The sequence below is a fragment of the Manis pentadactyla genome, chromosome 13 (assembly GCF_030020395.1).
Source record: "Manis pentadactyla isolate mManPen7 chromosome 13, mManPen7.hap1, whole genome shotgun sequence".
Classification (NCBI taxonomy): domain Eukaryota; kingdom Metazoa; phylum Chordata; class Mammalia; order Pholidota; family Manidae; genus Manis; species Manis pentadactyla.
In genome coordinates, this window is record NC_080031.1 from 100,148,933 (window position 1) to 100,169,594 (window position 20,662).

Here is a 20,662-nt window from a genome sequence, read left to right on the forward strand (position 1 = left end):
ACGTATGTTGAGGCACATCTTCAACACTCAGGCAGTTGACAACTCTTTTTTAGCTTTCACTTTATGTGTAGAGCCTGAAGGTCAACCAGAGGTGAGAATGTAGGACTTTCTCAGGGCTCCTCTGAGCATATTCCTAGAGCTGGACATGCCCACTGCTTTCTGGGTTTCCCAGAATATGCAGGAGCTTTTTGATGCCCTTATTCCCAAAGCATCTCCATCACCAGTCTTTCTTCCCAGGCTTTTTGTTTTGCCTATTGTTTGCCCCAACAAATGCCAGTCAAACATTTTAAAATAGTATATTTTATGATATTTGAACTATATGTTCAATTCTTAAAAATAAAACACACAAAGGATGTACTATAAAGAGTGGTGTGTGGTCCACACAGGGAAGGCAGTATAGCACAGAAGACAAGTAGTGACAATTTTAATGGGGTATGTGGTGGGGACTTGATAATGGGAGGAATCTAGTAACCATAATGTTGCTCATGTAATTGTATATTAATGATACCAAAATAAAAAAAAGTGTGTCGTCCAAGAAAGGTTAAGAACAGGTCACAGAAGAAAATTAAAAATCTGATACATTACCTTGTTCCATATCTGTAGGTCTGTCGATATTCTGAAAGTAAATTATCCTTAGTTCTCTGGTTTTCACTTGGTTATCTGTAGCCAGAAGTCTGGTCAACAGTTGTTAGTCAACAACTATCAAAGGTATAAGATCAGTGACCAGGCTCCAGTTATTCTTACTGACTTTCCCCAAATATTGCTTGACAAATTAATGTCATTTAACTGTCCTTTATAGACTCTTTCACTGGGATCATACAGGTTGTTTGATGAGTTGTGATAATGGGCAAAAAGCTGGCTTTAGGGCCTTGTCAAATGTAGGGATTCAGCCCTTTTTTGCCAAGCACTATTTATATTTCACAGGAATACCTTGGAGATACTGCAGGTTCGGTTCTAGACTGCCACAATAAAGCAAATATTGAAATAAAGAGAGTCAAATGAGGTTTTTGTTTTCCCTGTGAATAAAAGCTACATTCACACTATACTGTAGTCTGTTAAGTGTACAGTAGGATTGTCTTAACAATAAATGTATGTACATTAATTTAAAAATACTTTATTGCTTCAAACCACTAACCACCATCTGAGGTTTCAGCAAGTTGTAATCACTGATCGCTATAATAAATATAATAATAATGAAAAAGTTCAGAATATTGTGAGAATTATCAAAATGTGACACAGAGACAAGAAGTGAGCGAATGCTGTTGGAAAAGTGGCAAATAGACTTGCTTGTGCAGGTTGGCCAAAAACCTTTAATTTGTAAAAATTTGTAGTATCTACAAAGCACAGTAAGATGAGGTATGCCTGTATTTGTTACTGGTTGGCGTCAAACAAGGAGAGAGGGAGTCCCTTGGGATCCCAAACTCCAGAATTTGCTCAGGCAAATTTTTCATTGTTTATACAAGGTTGTGCTCATAAAATATGTGGAAAATACTTTTTTCTTAAAAAAAAAAGAGATTGTATTTCTATATAGATATACTCTAGTCATCTAAAGCATATTAAAAACCAGTTAGAAGTATTTCTAGATGGACATGTCTCATGCATGTAGTTGCAACATAACTATTCAATTCCATTTGAATATTGACTATCCTGTGCTCTGCTAAACATTAATTTGTTGCTGTTTTTAACTAAAGATAAAAGTCACTTGTATATAGAAAGGTAGGATTTAGTGGATACAAGTTGGGATAAGATACATGTTGGGAATATAATAATGAAAAGCTGTTAAATAAACTGGGGTTTCTTTGAACATAGTTGAATGATTGGTTCATACGCAGTGAAGAAAGTTCCATATAGTTGTAAGGCAGGATTGACCCCTGCTTTTCATAATATTGGAGGCTAATCTAAAATGTAATTCTTGTTTAACGATGAGCATAAAATGTGTAGCCTGATACATAGATTACTTGATTTTCTTTAGAGGAACAGATTGTTTTTTAGTTAAAACTTGTTATCAAAATAAAGGGTTTTATTTCCTCCAAGATTAAAGATAAATAAAAATAACAAAGATGCTGTTTTCTGTCTTGACTGCTTTCACAGTGCCTCAGTTTTGTGACTCAAATTATGTTTTCTTTCTCCCCACACCCTAGCATATAAACCTCATAGTCCATCTCTGCCTCTCTTTCATATATATATACAACAAAGATCAGAAGTTCACAGTAATTTTTAGTTGAGGACTTCTGAACTAAAAATATCTCCATTATGATGTTACTGTCCTTACTATTCAGTATTTGAGAAAATACCTGTGTGTGTCAGTATAAAATCCCCTTTACCCAACTTAGAGACTAAATTCATATTATATGAACAGCTATGAATTTGTATCATACTATGTCCCCTTAAGGATAAGTCCATAAGATGAATTTAAAGGGTCAGGCAACATACATAGAGCAATTCTCTCCCCAAACCTTAACCCAAGGGAAAAATTATTTCTAGTAGGTTTTAGTTTTAGTGTTTTACCTGATTATGGCAACTTCAGAGTAAGAATGCCTGCAGGTTTTTTTTTTTTAACAGCTATGGTTTTTCTTTCCTTTGGCACAAGTCACACTACCATTTGAATTTATGTACAAGTGACTCTTATTTTATGTAAACCCATTTTTAGCAATTCAGACTTAATGAATTGGTAGAATATTGTAGAATCTGCAACTTTATGCTTTGAACTTTTAGCCTGCAATAATACCAAAGGCGCTTGATGACTTGAGTCTTCAGACCATGCTTGTTTTATTAAGCAAGGGATATCCAATATAAGAAGAAAAAATTGGATGGTTTGAAGATTCCATTTAAACAGTTGATTACCTTCATTGCCTTATCAGGAAACATTAGATGAGTCTAGGTTGTTTACAGCTTTTAAACATTAAAATCATTTGGGAAAAAAATGAATTTTCGTACTAGCTCAATTTATCACGTGCAGTAATGTATCACATGCATCTAACACCTAACGAGGATGCCTGGTAGAGCATCTATTACCAGGCTGAAAGAATGGTTCTTGCTCACCAAGAACTGAAAGAATGACTGACTAAATTAACCGTATTATTCTTCTAAGGTTAAAAACGACAACTAGCGCCAACCATGAAAGACCCTAGTCGCAGCAGTACTAGCCCAAGCATCATCAATGAAGATGTGATTATTAACGGTCATTCGCATGAAGATGACAATCCGTTTGCAGAGTACATGTGGATGGAAAATGAAGAGGAATTCAACAGACAAGTTAGTTCTGTGTACAAACATGCTCTTTTACATAGCCTATAATAGCCAAATATGTAACTGTACTTGTCCCTGAATTGTGTTTTTTATCTGGTGTTATATATGAAACATACGGGTTTATGTGCCACCACTCCTTATTGGATGCTGATTACTGCTAGGTTTAACTGCTCATTGAAATGAATCAGCTTTTCAGAGTGCCACCCCAGAGATAACTGATTCAGAAGGACTAGAGTGGGGCCTGGGAAACTTGTTTTTTAAAAATTCCAAGATAGTTCCAGTGAGCAGTTAGGTTTGGGAACCACTGCCTTACACCAATCAGATTGCTTTCTTGTAGTGCAAGTCAGAATAGGAATCAGGAGCAGAGGGGCGCACAGGTACTAGGGTGCAGAATTGTGAGGTTTTTCACCTGAGGTTCTCAATCTGATCAACCTGAAAATCTTATGCCACTGTTCTCTTTAGAGAATTGTCATACATTGACAAATGTTGTCTTTTATTGCCATCCATATTTCATGAATCTGTTCCCATCTTCCATCTACTTTCTTCCTGATAATGGCTTTGGTAAATCAAGAGCCAGCTTGATTTCACCACATCCAAAGATGGATATTTTAAGAGTAAAATAGTGTAATCTTGTTCAGTGAGAATCAGTCAGGTTGTTTTTGTTTAATTACCTATGCCCTGACTGTATGCTCTAAAGATCTCTTTTTTCCCAATCATATTTGGGTAGGTTTAGGGTTTGTATAGTTTTAAAGTAGTACAAGTAATTCTGATATGCATTCCTCAATAAGAGCACTCCTTTATTTGTTACTTCTTCCCTGCCACCCTCAGTGGAAAAAAGAATATTCTAAGACAAGTAAAGACATAGCAAAACCCTGAACAGATCTTCCCAGGTCTTATGGTGAACATTTTTTTTCTCCTTAGTACAGAAGCAGAGGAGATGGTACAATACTGAGTTTTAAAGTGGTTTAGTTCAACGTATTTTAAGCCTTCCCTAGTGATGTCTTATCAAGTGTACTATAAATTATCCTTTATCTATTATAAATCCAGATAGAAGAGGAGTTATGGGAAGAAGAATTTATTGAACGCTGTTTCCAAGAAATGCTGGAAGAAGAAGAAGAACATGAATGGTTTATTCCAGCTCGAGATCTCCCACAAACTATGGACCAAATCCAAGATCAATTTAATGACCTTGTTATCAGCGATGGCTCTTCTCTGGAAGATCTTGTGGTAAAAAGTTATTTTTCATCTTTTTAAAACCTAGTTCATCTTTCCCATAGGTGGAAAAGTCAGCAACCATCTATTTAAGAAGAGTTCTGCATCTCTTCCCCTTCAGAAATTGTGCTGCTTCTTAACTATGGAAGCAGAGGCCTCCCAGTATTACTTATGACGTGGAGTGACTTCTGGCAACACTCTGGAGCTAGTCTGAGACCAATAACAGATTTCTTGTCACTGCTGTTAATTTGATAAGTATACCAAGGATACTTCAGTGTCTTAAAAGTGTTAATTCAAAAGGAGTACACAGTATGTCCTTGTGACTTGTCTATACAAAAGTAGCTTAATGGAGAGGTATTGCTCTTTAATTTTGTCTTAAATATTTGGTGAAATGTGCAAATTTTTATCTGAAAGGTAAAAATTTGGAGATTTTCCTTGAGTCACCTTAATTCCATTTGGAACTGTGACTTAATAAGGACTCCAACTCTTGACAGAAAAAGAACACAAGCCTATTTGCATTTTTAGTTACTCTCAGTGTCTCATTGCTGGTGGCATATTTGTAGTAAAATGTTTTTTCAGGAATTGTGATAACTATGCATCAGTGCTAGAGTAAATAACCTGATGAGTCCTTCACTAAAATTAAGATAAAATAATTTAAAGTCATAATGTTAACTTTTATGCCTATATTGACAATCTGTAGTTGCTTTTACAAGGTAGTTCTCTGGAATTTACCCCAGACTCTGATGAAGTATTTTTGCAGTTGCCTATGGTTTACTTTGCAGTGATTTCCTAACCTGGCTGTACATGGTAATTACCTAGGAAGTGTTAAAAACAAAAATAAGTCCCTCAGCTTAATCCAGACCTGCATAATTAATCATCTAGGCATGTTAATTTGTTTAAAAATATTCCCGAGGATACTGCCAACCTGTCCTATTAGGCATTTGGAAACCATTTTTCTAAAGGACTGTGTAGACACACTGAAATTTACATCATGGTATATAGCAACCCAATTGAGCAGATGTGTGATCTGAATAATATGTTGGGATATGCTTGCTTATGACTACATTAGTCACTCCACAGATAATCCTGATTGTACTAATGAGTAAAGCCCTTTGCTGGGCATAATATATAACTTTAATCTGGACCCAGTATAATTCTATTGTCTAGAAACTGGTTTGTTTTACTCTATTTTAGATTACTTTAATTCCTTTTCATTCTTTTGTAGTTGCCAAATTGCACCAAACAATTACACTTCTTAAAGTTGAGAAATACATTTCCCTTGAGAGAATGGAGAATATGTCCTGTCCAAGGAAATTGTTGTATATGAATTACCAAACTAAGGTTTTATTATTACTCCAACATTTCTGATATGCTTTGGTCTTGAAATAAGTGATGCAGGGGGCTTGGATTCAATCTGAAAGGCCGGCCAGCGTGCCTTCATTTCAGGCCCTGGAATCCGAACTGGTTTCTTTCCCTCGTTATCAGCTTGGATTCCAAGATGTGGTAGAGGAAATTTTCCAGCCATTGCCTATATGCTGACATGTCTGCTTAGGAAATTAAAAATTTAGAGATGCAGAATAATGGTGGTGCATGTCTCTTAAGAGGCTTTGGCCCATTCTTCCACTGTCTGATGTAAAAACAGTCCCAGATAGAGTGACTTACGTAGGCTTACATAGGAAGGAAGTTAGGGGCAGAGCTGGGATTCCAACTTAGGTCTTCTTACTCCCCATGTAGTTTTCTTTTCCTGTTATATACCATGCTTCCTGTGGGAATTAGAATACAGCAGTTGTAGAAAGACAAGTCCATATTTTTACTGAGGATCATAAAGTAAAATTATTCCATAAACAATTCTCCAGTCACTGTAGTAGTTTTCACACAATATTGTTTAAAGAAAATCAAGTATCATAGTTAAAATGAACAGAATTCCTTGTTCTGTGACACTCCTTTAGTTTATGTGAACTTAGGGGTTTCTGTTTACACTTAAGCAAACTGAATTTTAGTTCCAATTTCTCATTAGCAAGTTGATAAATTTTGGTATACTTTATAGATAACTTCAAACTGGTTCTTCCATTTTCCTAACAGGTTTTTTTGGGTTAAGTTTAACCTTACAATCTAAGTTTGCTTTTGTCATTTATTTTTTGGAAATGTTTTTAGCATGTGGATCTAGGTTGATTGCTTCTGAGTATCTGACGCCATCTGTTAATGAACTTGCTTTTTATGTACTTATTTTCCAGGTCAAGAGCAATCTGAATCCAAACGCAAAGGAGTTTGTTCCTGGGGTGAAGTACTAAAATATTTGAGTAGACGGGGCCCTCTTTTGGTGGATGTAGCACAATTTCCACACTGTGAAGGCAGTATTAGAAGACTTAATTGTAAAAGCTCTCTCTTGTCACTGTGTTACACTTATGCATTGCCAAAGTTTTGTTAGTCTTGCATGCTTAATAAAAGTGCTGAGACTGTTATTAAGTAAAAAGCTGTCAAACATTTACTGAAAATAGAATTGGCCCCGTGGCTTGATGTGAAGACAGCGAGGAAAGAGGCACCAGTCAAGTTGTGATAAAGCATCAAATTAAATGAACTGGAAATCTTAGTGAATTGTCTTTTTTGGAGGCTAAACTGGTCCCTTAGGGTTATCTAACACTTGTTAATGTCTGAACTTTTACTGAGTTAAATTTAAATTCTAGTTGTTGAGCAAATTTCTCAGTTCAGACTTAAATTTGCATTTGTCCCCCATCAAAAAGAATCTTTTTCTGCAGAAGGCTTGTTAGATAGTTTGAAATTATTTAAATAATTCGTAAGTATGTCTCTGGTTACCGAGGATACAGTAGTGATCAGATGAGAACCAGTCCAGGCTTTTATGGTACATTATCATCTAAGAAATACTGAATTCTCCTAATGTTAAATCTGAGGAAGTATGTGATTTGAGAATTGCATCATCTTCTGAGGAGTCACTGCATCTTAGCTATGCCTCAGTGAAGTCTAACATTTGACCAACCTGTAATCCAATTGAACAAAGAAATTGTAACATGATTTGAGTGGTGTTTTCCTTGCTTTGTTAACCATCACTACAATGGTCTGCAGCACAATTTTTCTTTTAACAAGCTAGAACAGTTTTGGCTTCTTAAACTTCATATTTGGGTAGGTTAAGCTGCCATACGTGTTCAGTGTGAATAGTGTTTAAGTTGAAAATATTGTAAAAAAATTATATTTTTTCAAAAATATTTAAAAAAATAAATAATAGTAGAACTGAGCTATTGGTTGTGTTTACTGGTGCTGGAATGCAGACTCTCCAGTTGTGATCGATACTTATTTAGTGTGGGCTCAGTACTTGAGGACAACCCTGCTGGCAAGATTTTCTTAACAGACTTTTTAGATTCTGTACTGTTACACAAGTATCTGTCCAAAATACAGCATTAGCTGTGCAGCGTTGGTGGTATGTAATGAGCATAGCTGCCTTCTAAAATGCAGCATTAAAATAAACCCTGTTTCCCTCTCCATGATCCACCTTGATCACCTCAGGCTGCACAGTCAGGGCAATTATAGACAACCACGTTGAGAAACTTTGGGACTGACCAGTATAATGGTGACCTTACTCCATTGGCTTCTGCCCTTCACAGGCCATTCATTGTCTGATTGAACTGGTTTTCTATTTTGATTATCCTGGACCTTCCCCTTTTCCCCCCTCACAACTTATTTGTAATATGTTTATGACTGATCTTTATTTGAGATAGGCTGTCACCTAACTAGCAACCTTTCCTCATTCCACATACAGTTCTGCCTCATGGCCCTACTCAGTTGTTGATAATATCCTGTGCTTGAGCTTTGTTGGGCTCAAGATAAAGAAGGCCATGTAGTCAGTTCTGCCACATTGTCCTTGCAGGATGGCAGTGGGGGCAGGGTGGGGTTGGGGGGCTTTGGTGTGAGCAGCTGTGCTCCAGTATTTTTAGTAGCTAGCATAACAAACTAATCAGGTGTTTTGTGTTTTAAGAACCTGAAACAGATGCTGCTGCTTGGCACTCTTTCTTTTTGGAGCCACAATACAACTGATGCCCTCTGTTCTCTAATAGTCCAGATCAAGTGGCACATCAGGCTGCCATATATATAAGGCTTACAGTCGTTTCTCTCTGAGCTCAGACAGCTCAGACAAATTATCATAGTGCAGTACAATTGCAGATTATCAACTTGAGGTAGAGAAGGCATGGTAACCTAATGGTTAAGAGCAAAGACTAGCTGTACTTCCTGGTGTGAGTCCAGTGATCATGGGCAAGTAACAACTTTTCTTTGCCTTTTGTTTCCACCTCTTTAAAATAGGAGTAATAACAGTATCTCAGGATTTTGTGATTAGTTAATATACGTCAAGCACTTAAGACACTCCCTGGCACATAGAAATTCTATTTAAGTTATTGGTACTATTAAGGAGTCATCTAGGCTAAACTCTCATTTTGTTGGGACTTGTCTATTTGAGGGAACTTACATATTAAAGCTACTAGGGGGCCAGACATCAGTATTCTGAGCACAGGTGGTAAGTGTCAGAGAATCAGCTACTCCATTTTGAAGCTCTTGGGACAAGTTACTGACCCCATCAGGATCTAAATGACATAGTTCTGGGGTAACTGAAGTCATTCTGTTTTTATCCTACGACCACAGTTGAAACAAGTCAACTTACATGGGAAGACTTTCCTGTTCTTGTGCTCTTTGTCAGTATTTCTCCACCTTTTCCATTCATACAGTGTTAACTTGTTGAGCATACTGGAATGCAAGGATGAGGCTGCCTGTGGATGGGGTTCATGGCTCCTGGGCTCCATTGACCCACTTTCCACCCAGATACCCAGAAGGCCAAAGGGGTCCATGTTTCAGCATATTTGTGACCTCTTAGTAGTCCCCAGGTGAGAAGTTCACTCACTATAAAATGGCTAAGGAGTTCACTCAAAATTCATATATTTTTTTACCCAGTCTACCTTCCCCTTGAAGACACTAAAACAAGTCACAAAAAGAGTTTGGCTTTCCTTCAGTTAAAGCACAGGAATGTTGTGATTTGTCAATCCTCCCCCAAAGCCATAGACTTAACACAGGTCCTACCTTTCCTGGAAGTAATTTTTCAAACCTTGGTGCACACAGATGCAGTTTCTATATTTTCTGGAGTGTCTTCTGGAACTGGAAGCTGGTTTTTTGGCCTTGAAGAAAATCCTTTGAAGACTGGGCAGATAGGAATGTATTTCAGAAAGGCAATCCTTTTTACCACGCTCATCCCAAAGGGGAAGTCATAGCTCTTGAGGCCAGCAGACATCTCACTGTTGGCATGGGCCCCAGCTTTCCACTGTGTCAGACCTCGCTCCTCTGGGCTCCCTGGAGGGGGATAGTGGGATCACTTACCAGGACCAGCACCTCTGCTACCTCACCTTCCCATAACCTAGTCCTGAAACCGACTTCTGAATTCAGCGTCAGTGTCTCAATTCTCACATGTCTTCTCGTCCTAAAAAGTTGAATCTATGATTTCTCATCTCATAACTTGGCCAGAGCTCTAGGGAACCCTACAGGATACTGGCCTGGGTTTAACAAACACTGGTGACAGCATAAATCTAATGAAAAGTGTAAGCAGCCTAGACGAAGAATCCTATGAATAGTGTAAACCAAATACGTCCCAAAGTCTCAGAGGGCACTGGGGAGGGAGGACTGGAGTCCTCAGGAACCCTACAGGATCTTTATGCAATAAATACAGGATTAGTGTTTATTGCATATCTACAGCATGCCAGGCTCTGTGCCAGATGCTCTAATTTCACTATCTCATTTCTTTAAAAAACACCCTGCATGAGGTATATAAGCACTTACACGAAAACTGGTGGAAATTGATAAAGGAGATACACATCAATATTGTAAAAGGCCTATTAAAAATAACCGTGCTTCGCATAATGTAGGTGGGTCACAGGGAAGGCAGTATAGCACAGAGGACAAGTAGTGACCTGCTGTGATGGACAGTGACTGCAATGGAGTGGGTAGGGGGACTTGATAACATGGGTCAATGTTGTAACCACAATGTTGCTCATGTGAAACCTTCATAAGACTGTATATCGATGATACCTTAAAAAAAAAACCAACTTTATGTAAAAGAACAATGTCAAAAATCTGTTCATTAAAAAAATTAAAAACTTATGGTGAAGAAACAGGTTAACTAATTGGCAATCTACTACATCTTGAGGATGGAACTAGTGTGTACTGGGCCAATAGGGACCATATAGAGCCCAGAATCGGCTGTTGGGGCAGGGAAATAATATTTTGAAATACTATAATCAGTATTAATATTCAGTGTTATGATTCCCTATTTGGAAAATAAACTTGTTTTTTACAAACCTCAGAAAATCAAGCTTTGTTGGTGGTAGGGATACACACAACAGATTTTTTACATCTAGGAATGCTCCCTTTGGAGGTGGACAGATGAATGAGATTTCTGAGGTTTTCCTAAGAGGCCTGGGTTTAACAAAGACTTGTGACAGCATAAGTCTAATGAAAAGTGAGCAGCCTAGACGGAAGAATCCTATGAATAGTGCAAACCAAATATGTCCCAAAGTCTCAGAGGGCACTGGGGAGGGAGGGAGGGCTGGAGTCCTCGGGAAGACTACTTGGAGGAGATTGTGTTTGAGCAGGGCCTGGCTGCACCAAGAGCACAGGCAGAGTGAAGGGAGACCAGCTATAGATGTGGCACAGGACTATGGTGATTGCCTACCTTCCACATCCCTGCCTGCAGTGCTGTCTCCTCCAAGTTCTTTCCATTCTAGGCCACATCCAGAAAGCTCTCTAGATGACTCCAGCCCTGGCTCAATGACCTTGTTGCTCTAAATTGTGCAAACCCAGTTTTACTTCCTATCTTGTGCTAGGAGCTCCTCAAAACCAATTGTGACTGCTTCCTTTTGCACATCTCGTAACCCAGGGCAGGCTGGTAAGCTCCACTAGCATTTGCTGAGTTAAATCACCTGCCCCTCTAAGATAGCACTGTGGATGGGTAGAGAACAAATGCAATGTGGCCCATCAGCAGAGTGTGCCCTTCACAGAGAAGAAAGCTGTGTGAGTACGTGATGAAGGGTTCTGAACCAGCCAGACCTGGGTTGTGTGACCTTAGGCAAGTGGTTTAACCATTCTGAGTTTCAGATTCCTTATCGATGCACGCTGAAGGACTGTTGAAGATTATGTGGACTAACATAATGATTCCTGTTACGCTATGATTCCAGCAACTAATGGTTGCTGATGAGCATATGTTGAAGGATGGGGAGGTGAGGGGCTCACCGAGGCACTCTGAGGCTGTTGTTAAAAACATCTGGGTAGTTGAATCCAGCTACCCAAGTCATAACGAAGCCCCTTAGTGTACACCTGCCTACCCAATGCCCTCCATATCCCAGGATTCCCTAGGCATTTAGGCCGCCAGTTCCCTATGTCAGGTCTGCAAGATGAGCTGCTCTGGCCGCAGCCCAGCTTCCTCTAAGTGGGGAGGGGTGGGTACCATGATCAGGTGCCACTCATTCATCTAAGGGGTAGCTGTTACCAAGAGCTCCATCATTGTCTAAAATTCCCAAAAGTACCAGGGTGCCCTGGCCCTTCCCTGGCCACACTCCCACCCATCAGATGTGCACATCCAGCCTGACTCCTGTGCTTTGAGTAGACACTTGTGTCTTCAGAGAGAGGGGAGCAGATAGAGCCTGCTGCATTGTCCAGGCTGGTGAATGGAGAGGAAAGGCCACCATGCTGCTACTCCATCAGCCTGAACCGGTGTGGCCTTTAACCTCTGCTCCCACAAGGCTTTACTTGATCTTCCAGTTCCCCTGAAACCTTCTGGCAGACGCAGCACGGTGCAGTGGCTGGGACACGCCATGCACTGTATCAGGCAGACTTCGTTAAAATTCCAGATTTGCAATATCTTAAATCTGCAAACAATCTTTGGTGAGTCACTTAACCGCTCTTATTCTATCTCTTCATATAAAATGTTGTTGATAGTCTCTACTTCACAGGATAGTTTTGAGGATGAAATGAAACACTTAGCTCCATGCCTGACACATAATAGATGTTTAGTAGAGAGCCTGGTGACATTTACTTTTTATATATTTACTGGGCACATAAACGTGAACTAGGAGGGTTCTCAGGGACCCCCACAATTCCTGCACAAAGCTCTGACCAAAGAGAAATGTTAGGGGCTCTTCTAGTAGCCAGCACAACTGGTTGCTGGCAAATTTGGAGTGGGCTTTGTTAACGAACAGATGCTGCCTTTGTATCTGTCCTACTCTGAGAATAGCAAAGGCACCCCTTAAGAGCCAAGCCAATGGCTACTAAGAAATGGAGAGGAAACCACTCACAGGGCCCAGAATGACTCCTGGCCCCACCTCTTCAAGATCTATGAGGCACATCTGCTTCTGTCTAGCCAGTGGTCTCTTCCTCTCGCCCATCTGTTACCTGCTTCTCCCTGCAGGGTCTCAGGCCGCAGCTCCAGTTCAGAGGCCATGTGTTGGAGTGCCTGTGAGCCCAGCTTCATTCTGCGTTTCCCTCACAAGGCGAACCCATACCTGGCACTGTGTTGTCCAGTATGAAAGCAAGGCAGCCACCCACGAACATCTCCGTGGTCAGCAGCACAGTTAGAATCTGGTCCACTTCAGAAATGCCTGTGGGAAAAGAGGCCAAGGGCCAATGGACATAGTGGCCCCATCAGGAGAGTGGAGCTTAGGGATTTCTCCCCACTGGTGCATCTTCCTGACTTCCATGAGCAGGTGTGGAGATGGAATAACAGTATAAGCCCCAGCTTCAAGCCTTTAACCTAAGTTCACTTTCCTGCCCTGCATCCTGGAGACGATAACAGTATCTGCCTCATACAGTTTCTATTGTGAAAAACGATAGTGTGTAAAACTCAATACCTGTCCACAGAAAGTGTCTTACTTAGTAAAGGACAGCTGCTAATTAGCTTCTCAGGTGCTGATTAACATCCAGAATTGGGCATGATTTAGGGCCCTAGCTGTGTGGAGCCTTTGAGGGAAAGGGCTGTGCTCAGAATCAGGCCCACCACCCCTCCCCGATCTGCATAGACATTTAGACAGGCGCAGGCACCTGTGTTGACGGTGCCAGGGTTGGCCTCCAGGTAATTGGGCAGCGTGAGCCCGAAGAACATGGAAAACCCCAGCACGAAGAGGTTGCGAGATGAGTTCATGTCCACGAACTGCAGGTTGGACAGCCCCACGGCTGTAATCATTCCTGAGGGTGCAGGAGAACCTCTGGAGGCGCTGCGCAGGGCAGGCTCCACCCACCACGACCCCAGGCCCACGCGCCGCACTCACCAAAGAGGGTGCAGAACATGCCCCCCAGGATGGGGTCGGGCAGCGAAGCAAAGAGGGCAGTGAATTTGCCAATGGTGCCCAGGACCAGCATGATGCCCGCACCGTACTGCACCACGCGCCGGCTGCCCACCTGCCAGGGAGCCAGGAAAGGGGCTAGAGCAAGGGGGCAAGGCGGGAGGGGCTTGTGGGAAGAGCAGGCACAAACCCGCGGGGCTTGACGCATAGTGGTGCCTCTCAGACAGGGTGGGACTACGTTAAAGTGGGGACAGGTTAGGGGCCCCAAATGGGGTGGGCTTTGTGCTGCTCTGGCTACACGCTGCACCTTGGTAATCCCCAGGACGCCGATGTTGGGGCTGGAGGAGGTAGACCCATTGCCCGTGCCCAACAGCCCAGCGATAATGCAGCAGATGCCTTCGGTGAAGATTCCCCTGTAAGGAAAGAGCAAGTGAGGGGCTCTGCCCAGCCTCTGCCACAGATTGTGTCATCCCACCGCCCTGGCCGGGTGGCTGGCCTTCTGGGACCTGTGTGCGGTGCAACTATCTGCCCCGTAGTACTGCCCACTGCAGGCCGAAGGTAAGTCTGGGAGCCAGGAGCTCAGGTCCAAGTGCTAGTCCCAGAGCCTTGGTACTTAACTCCCTTAGGTGATTCTGGGTTTCAAATTTCTCATCTGTAAAATGGGAATAATAAGGGTATCTGTCTCACAGTCAGTGAATTGCATCAGGATGCACATCTAGTTAGGCACATGGAAGGTTGTCAATGACTGTAGTTTCCCTTGGATTTCATTATCTCAGCTACTGGCAACACTCAGAGTACATGATGAGAGCATCTCCAGTTCAAAAGCAAGGAAAACAGAGGCCTGGACAGTGTAAGTGACTTGCCCAAGTCCACACCTTTGGACTCAATCTTGTCCCTACCATTGCTTCCTGAGGGGATCAGATATTGAGGAGTGCAGGTGGGCATACCTGTTGATAGCATGTACTGGAGGGGGCGGAGCACCAGCCAGGCGGGCACAAGCATAGTAATCTCCAATGGACTCAATGATGCCCGCCAGTGTGGCACTGAACATTCCCAGGACAGCAGCCGCGGTCACCGTGGGCAGGCCCCACTGACCTGGTCGGGATGAGACAGGAGGACGGATGCAGTGCTGCTGGGTGGGGAGCGGCAGCACTTGGGTGGGTGTGGGTAAAGGGATCTCCAGCTGAGACGGGAGCTGCGCAGTCATGGGAGCTTATTTGGGGTTCCTCAGTCATGAAGCGGGATTGAGGCTTTGCCCACGTAAAACACCACTCTGCATGGCCACTATGAATGTGCTGCTACCGCTGGTTATACCGTCAGCTGGACTAGGACCACCAGGAGCCTCACAGACGTTCTCGGTTGGAGGCTTACAGGGATAGGGGATGCGGATCCAGGGCGCAATAGCCATGATGTCACCGCGGGCGTCTGTTCGCGCCTGGAAGCCATAGGCCGTGGGGTCTGTGGGCAGTACATCCGTCAGGGTCAGGACGTAGCAGAGCAACCACACGGTCATGATGGCCAGCACGATCTGAGGTGGGGTGGCGCAAGGTGGACACTGAGGGCCCCGGGAATCTCAGTCCAGGCTAACCAGCCCCAACGTCTGCCCTAGCACCAGCGCCAGCCATGCCCCAGCCCTAGGTCAGACTGTGCCCCAATGCCTGCTCCAGCCCCTGGCTGGGACCTATCTCTGTTCTGGCTCAAGCCCCCCCAGTTGTCCCAGCCCTTGCTCCCCACCTCAGCCCTGGACACAGGTCCAGCCCTTGCCCTAGTCCCAGCCCAAGCTGCTCATCAGCTCCTCACAGGAAACATCTTGAAGATCTGAATGCGGCAGACAGTGAGGCCCTTGCCCCAGCGGTAGGCGGGCAGCAGGAGGGTGAGGTTGCGCAGGTACTGGGAGAAGAGGACGATCAGGAGGATGGAGCTGGGGGCAGAGGCACAAGGGAGAGACAGCTGGTAGGCTGGGCTGGTCGCAGAGGGCAGGACTAAGGGGGCAGGACATGAAGGAGGTAAAAGGGTTGGGGCTGGGCAAGAATCAGGCCTGGTGCCCACTCACAAAGCTGAGATGCCCCAGTGGGAGCCAGCTCTGTCACCAGCAGCTTGGAAGACAGAGAGGCCAATGAGGGAGACAGTGGGGGTGACCGTGAGAGGCCCAATGTAGCTGAGCAGGGCCCCAGGGAGCCCTGTCAGCCCGATCACCACCTCCACCATGCTGGACACCATGATTGCACCTTGGACCTGGAAGAGCAAAAATCAGCTCTAAGTCACTGTGTAGAGGCTAAGACAGCTCCTGGACAACCCAGCAGTGGCTTCACTCCCATCTAGCCCCCTCCTCAGGTCCAGGTTTCTTCTACCCTATATATAAACCTACCTCTCGTATCCGTGGGTGCCAGATGTGAGCGGTGTTCAGGGGCAGACTCCAGTTACCATAGATCTCCTCTGGGGGCAGAGACAGGAACACACACACACGGACAGGGAACAGACAGGGAGGGAAGATGCTGCCATGAATGTACCCTGGTGTCTGGACTTGGCATAGTTGTCCAGATCTCCAGCTCCAAGGCCTCCCCTCTCCAGCATAGACCCCAAAAGTGTGCCCACCTTCCGGGGGGCATTTCCATCTCTCCAGGGCCAGGATGGCTTTAGCTGGGACCAGAAATGCAAAGGCGCTGGCCTGGAACAGTGGTAGCCTGGAAGGAGAGGCACAGAGCAACAGGAGCAGGGCAGAGGCGGGGGTGCAGGGAAACAGACAGGGGAGATGGGGAGAGAGGAGTAGAAAGAATCATACACAGGGACAGAAACTCCAAGGGATACGGCAGGGGCGAGCTGAGGGGAGTCACTGGGGCCCCAGGCAGGACTCTAACATTGATGGGGCTTAAAGAAGGAAATGGAGCCCTTGGTCCATAACCTGCACCCCCTTGCCTTCTTATCAGCAGCCCCTTCAGTGTCAGGGGCCACATGAATGGAAGTAGAAATCTCAGCTCTGGCATACAAGCTCCACTGACAACCTTCCTCCATCCCCACCACGCAACCATCCTTTGGCCACCCAGGCCTGGGCCGCGCACACAGGGCAGAGGTCCTGGAGGAGGACGAGCCATTCATTGAAGAGGCCCACACAGGTCCCAAAGCAGGGAAGCAGGTGGTGCTGATTACCCATGGCCGGGCTTAACTAGGGGAGAGCCCAGCTGGGGCACATTCCCTTAAACGCAGACTCCTGGTCCCCGAGGAGCACCAGGGGCCCAGAGTAGGACCCCAGCGGCCCGGCTCTCAGGCTGGCCTGGAAGTTGGAACAGCAGGTGGGAGCAGATAGCTGCTTTTTTTGTTCCATAAAAGTACTCTGAGAGAGAACACCTGCCGTGCTGTGTGGGCCCCCGGGTGGGTGGAGCCGCTCACCGTATGCCCAGCGTGGTCTGGATGAGGGTGGTGACTCCCACGCAGGTGAAGATGGTGCCTATGAGCTGGCTGACCGTGTGCTGGTCGCGGCCCACACACAGCGCCTCAGCAAGGAGGAAAGGCACGGCGATGGTGCCGCTGAAGCAGGTCAGGTAGTGCTGGGGGCAGGGAGCGGGCACGTGCCTCTGGGCCTAGGGAGCTCCCAGGGAAAGGAGGGCACCCTAACAGCCCTCAGGCCTGCCCGGCAGGCCTGAACCCATGCTGCCCTTCGTACTGTGCCCACCCAGGACTGATGCCTCCATGAGGGATTCCCGGAGAGCTACTGCTCACCTCTCCGGGGGTCACTAAACTGTCCCCAAGTTATTCCAGGGGCTTCTGCCACCAATATTGTATCTCATAGTGCTACATCTCCCCAAGGGGTCAATCCCCTCTCAGCCCCAAGAACCTCTTCCCCGCCCCTGCTTAGTGATAGTCACTGCTGCTGAACTCAGGTCTCTCTTCCTGCTGCCCAAAATACTGTTGGCCAGGGAGGGGGCTGGGATCCCGGGGAGCATGCGGGGGGTATGAGAAGGCCTTGGCGGGGAAGCCCACCTGGAAGCCCAACAGGATGCACAGGTACCAGGGTGGCAGGTCCTCGATCTTATACAACATGTCAAACCTGGATTCTGTGGGTAGGGACACAGTGGGGTCCTTCGTGGAGGTCGGTGCTGAGCCCAGGGACTTGTGCTGGGGGCAGCAGAGAGAAGGAACTCAGGGCTGAGTGATGAGAACCAACAAAGTCCATTCTGCCCCAGAATTAATCAGGTAGCTTGAGTGGACTGTCAGCTCCTCAGAATGGGGTCTGAGCCTGGGATCCTCACTCCCCCTCAGGGCCCACCCACTCAGCTCTCCGTTCGCCCGCCTATACCTGGCTCCCACCTCACGCTGCGTTGTGCGGACAGGAGTCCATTGTGCCCACTCCGGGAGGTTCAGGACCCAAGCATTTTAGTCAAGGGACTGGGCCCTAAGTCAAGAGGCCTGGGGGTGCCCAGGAGAGGGGGCCCAGAGGACTGACAGTTGTGGACAGGCCATCTTGGGCCCACTGTGGTCCCACCTCTGCCCCTTGGAGGTCATTGGTGGGGGCCTGGAGGGTGGCTGGGCCCTTGGTGGCCCTCAAGCTGGCCTCAGCCAGTCCCAAAGCTGAAGGCTTCTTCTCCCTCACTACCACCCCCACACCATCCCCCAGTTCAGCCGGGGACAGTCATTCTTGATCAAGTTCATCAGAACCTTTGTCTCTGCCCCCCCAGGGGCAAGGCCTGTGCAGGCCCTCCAGCCCCCACCCCTCCCGGCCCCCACCCAGCTCCCACCCATTCCCCTGCACCTGTGTCCGGCCCTCAGGCTCCTCCTCAGCCCTCATCTTTGGGGCACAGGTGTGAGCAGTTCCTGAGGAGAAGAGGGGATGACTTTACAAAGGCCAAGGAGGACTTTACTCCACACATCAGACATTGTTCAAAGTAAATCTGTAACCAGATCCCCAGGCCTGATTGCGAAAGGAGGGCCCGGCGGAGGTAATGTATTAACTCTGACCAGTGTGGTGAAGGCTGCCCCAGTCTTTGCCATATCTCGCTCCTGAGCGCTCCCTTCCCTGCCCCCTGCCAGCACGTGAGCCTGGGCACGGGACCTGGTCTTGTGTTCCAAGAGAAGGCCACAGCAGGGGTGAGGAGTGGGCAGTCTTGGAAATTACCAAGCCCCGGCGTGGTGAGAGGAAAGGGAGTGGAAATGGGCACTAATCAGGTCACACGCTGAAGGAGGCTCTTCCCTATTTATTAATAACAAGTTAATTATTATCACAGCCACTCTCGTTACTGAGGAATGACTGCATGCCAAGCCACAGCCATGTACTGTCACGTTTAACCCCAAGTGCTGGGTGGGGATTAACCTCTTTCACAGCTGAGGGAAAAGATTTGGGAGATGTGAGGTGAACAAGTCTTTACAGGTAGCAAGGTTTTAGAACATTCTTCCAAAAATTCGGGTTGGCCTGAGCTCCTGAGCTCATGCTGTCAATCAGACACTGGATGTGATGAGGCACTGCCCTCCCCGTACCACCGCTCAGCCTCAGGTGCTGGAGGCACGCGACAGCTGGGCGTCCGGAGCAGGAGCAGCCCGGGCTGGCCCAGCCGTGCGTGTTCCTGTGCCGGCACAGACCCCCTTCCCCTCTCAGTCAGGACTGGCTATGTAATCTGCGGGACCCAGCGCAAAATGAAAATTCGGGGTCCCTGTTCCGAAACTAGTATGAATTTTAAAACAGAAAAGCAGAACATTAAACTGAGCGTCTCTGGGACTCCATGTCACACAGGCCCTGACGCTAGGAGCCCTGGGCCGGGCCTGCCTTCTGGAGCGGGCTGTGGGGGACTGTGCAGGGCCCCGGCGCTGGGCTCCTTGGCGGGTGGAGCCGGGCCTGCGGTCCCGGGCCCTGCTTCCCTCTGTGCCGCCGTGACCCTAACCGCCCCAGGCCCACCTACTTCTGGGTTGCCGTGCCCACGTCCAGGCCCTGCCCCGAGGGCCTGCGGGCAGCACCGCTCTCCAGCTGGGCAGCAGCTTCATGCCCCAGCCCTGAATGCAGCGGCCTGTCCAGCCTCCAGCCAGCCCCTCTCTCCGCCTGTCTTCTCTCACTCCTTGGCTCCTACTCCCAGGTTCCCAAAGAGGTCTGACCAGTTCAAAGCTTCCGGCTCTCTCCTCCCCAGCACTCCCCAGGGGGCTGTGGGGGGAGCCCCACCCCTTTCACTTAGGCACAGTTCCGTGAACATTCAAGTCAACCCAACCACATGCCACACACCTAGAGATAAAGCCAGGAAGTCGCACATCATCTCAGATACACAGTCGCACAACTGGACCTGCAACATCCCGGCTCTGCTGCAGTCTGTCTGAGTCCTTCCACAGGACCATGTCGAGGCTCCCAGCTCCACCCCTCCATTCTTGAGGGCTCAGCCAGGTGGTGCCCTGGGTCCTGGCACTCCTCCCTGTGCCTAGGGGTTCTCTCCTGGGGTGAGGGCCAAGGAGGAGGGGCCTCAGGCAGATCAGGAACAGGCCACGGATGAGGGGGTGGGGCTGCATAGTCAGGGCCTGCCAAGGGCGCCCCTATTCCTCCAGGAATGACCGTCCCCCACCCTCACAAACTGAATCTCCTCCCAGCTCTGCCACCGTTCTGCCTGGGACTTGGCCTGAGCCTCTTTGGTCTAAGCCTTGGCTTTTCTGCATCTGTCAGCTAGGGATCAGAAGGGCGTTCTGTCCACCTCCCAGGGCTTTAGCAGATCCGAGAGGCAATCATAAAGGAAACTGCAAGTTGTAGCCACCTGACCCCAGATTCCAAAACCAGGTGGGGCCCAGGTGGGGCCTTTTTCTCCATCGCTAGGTCAGAAGAAGTTCTGGGGAGAGCAGGACTTGAGCCGAGGGCAGAATCTAGCCCATTCCAGGAACCCTGCCCTGCTCTCTCCCAGGCGGGGACCTAGAGC

The 20,662-nt window shown here is 46.5% G+C and overlaps 2 protein-coding genes across 8 annotated transcripts in view; one reads left to right on the plus strand and one right to left on the minus strand.

Annotated features, from left to right (window-relative positions):
• Positions 1-7,711, plus strand: part of PAIP2 (poly(A) binding protein interacting protein 2) — a 25,224-nt gene extending 17,513 nt beyond the window's left edge. Inside the window, exons 2-4 of the mRNA XM_036896996.2 lie at positions 3,092-3,255; positions 4,297-4,476; positions 6,696-7,711. Coding sequence (XP_036752891.1) covers positions 3,118-3,255; positions 4,297-4,476; positions 6,696-6,752 — 375 coding nt within the window. The 5' untranslated portion in view covers positions 3,092-3,117 and the 3' untranslated portion in view covers positions 6,753-7,711. The remainder of the gene's footprint in view (positions 1-3,091; positions 3,256-4,296; positions 4,477-6,695) is intronic.
• Positions 5,936-20,601, minus strand: SLC23A1 (solute carrier family 23 member 1). Of its 7 annotated transcripts, XR_005027081.2 has the most exons (17): positions 19,673-19,866; positions 18,532-18,593; positions 17,763-17,897; positions 17,172-17,329; positions 16,380-16,468; positions 16,153-16,220; positions 15,838-16,019; positions 15,585-15,705; positions 15,156-15,312; positions 14,732-14,879; positions 14,092-14,197; positions 13,770-13,899; positions 13,543-13,686; positions 13,008-13,103; positions 9,541-9,807; positions 6,124-6,224; positions 5,936-6,005 (listed from the first exon to the last, which is right to left on the minus strand). XR_005027081.2 is itself a non-coding variant. In XM_036896941.2 (16 exons), exons 1-15 carry the CDS (start codon positions 20,051-20,053, stop codon positions 9,560-9,562), a joined length of 1,911 nt encoding a protein of 636 aa, XP_036752836.2. In that variant the 5' UTR covers positions 20,054-20,601; the 3' UTR covers positions 5,936-6,224; positions 9,541-9,559. The 7 variants fall into 7 exon arrangements, 5 of the variants coding, with proteins under 5 accessions (XP_036752836.2, XP_036752840.2, XP_036752827.2 ...); XM_036896941.2 differs by lacking the exon at positions 19,673-19,866 and adding an exon at positions 19,987-20,601 and having other exon boundaries at positions 5,936-6,224; XM_036896945.2 differs by having other exon boundaries at positions 5,936-6,224; positions 13,047-13,103; positions 19,673-19,868.
• Positions 20,602-20,662: the final 61 nt, after the last annotated feature.

Coding starts and splice junctions, on each gene's coding strand:
- SLC23A1 (XM_036896932.2), bottom strand. CDS start 19,754: ATGAAGCTGCTGCCCAGCTGGAGAGCGGTGCTGCCCGCAGGCCCTCGG. Junction 17,898..18,531: donor AGCCTGAGGGCCGGACACAG/GTGCAGGGGAAT, acceptor TGCTGCCCCCAG/CACAAGTCCCTGGGCTCAGC. Junction 9,808..13,007: donor ACTGGACAACACAGTGCCAG/GTATGGGTTCGC, acceptor ATCCCCCTCCAG/GGAGCCCAGAGGAGCGAGGT.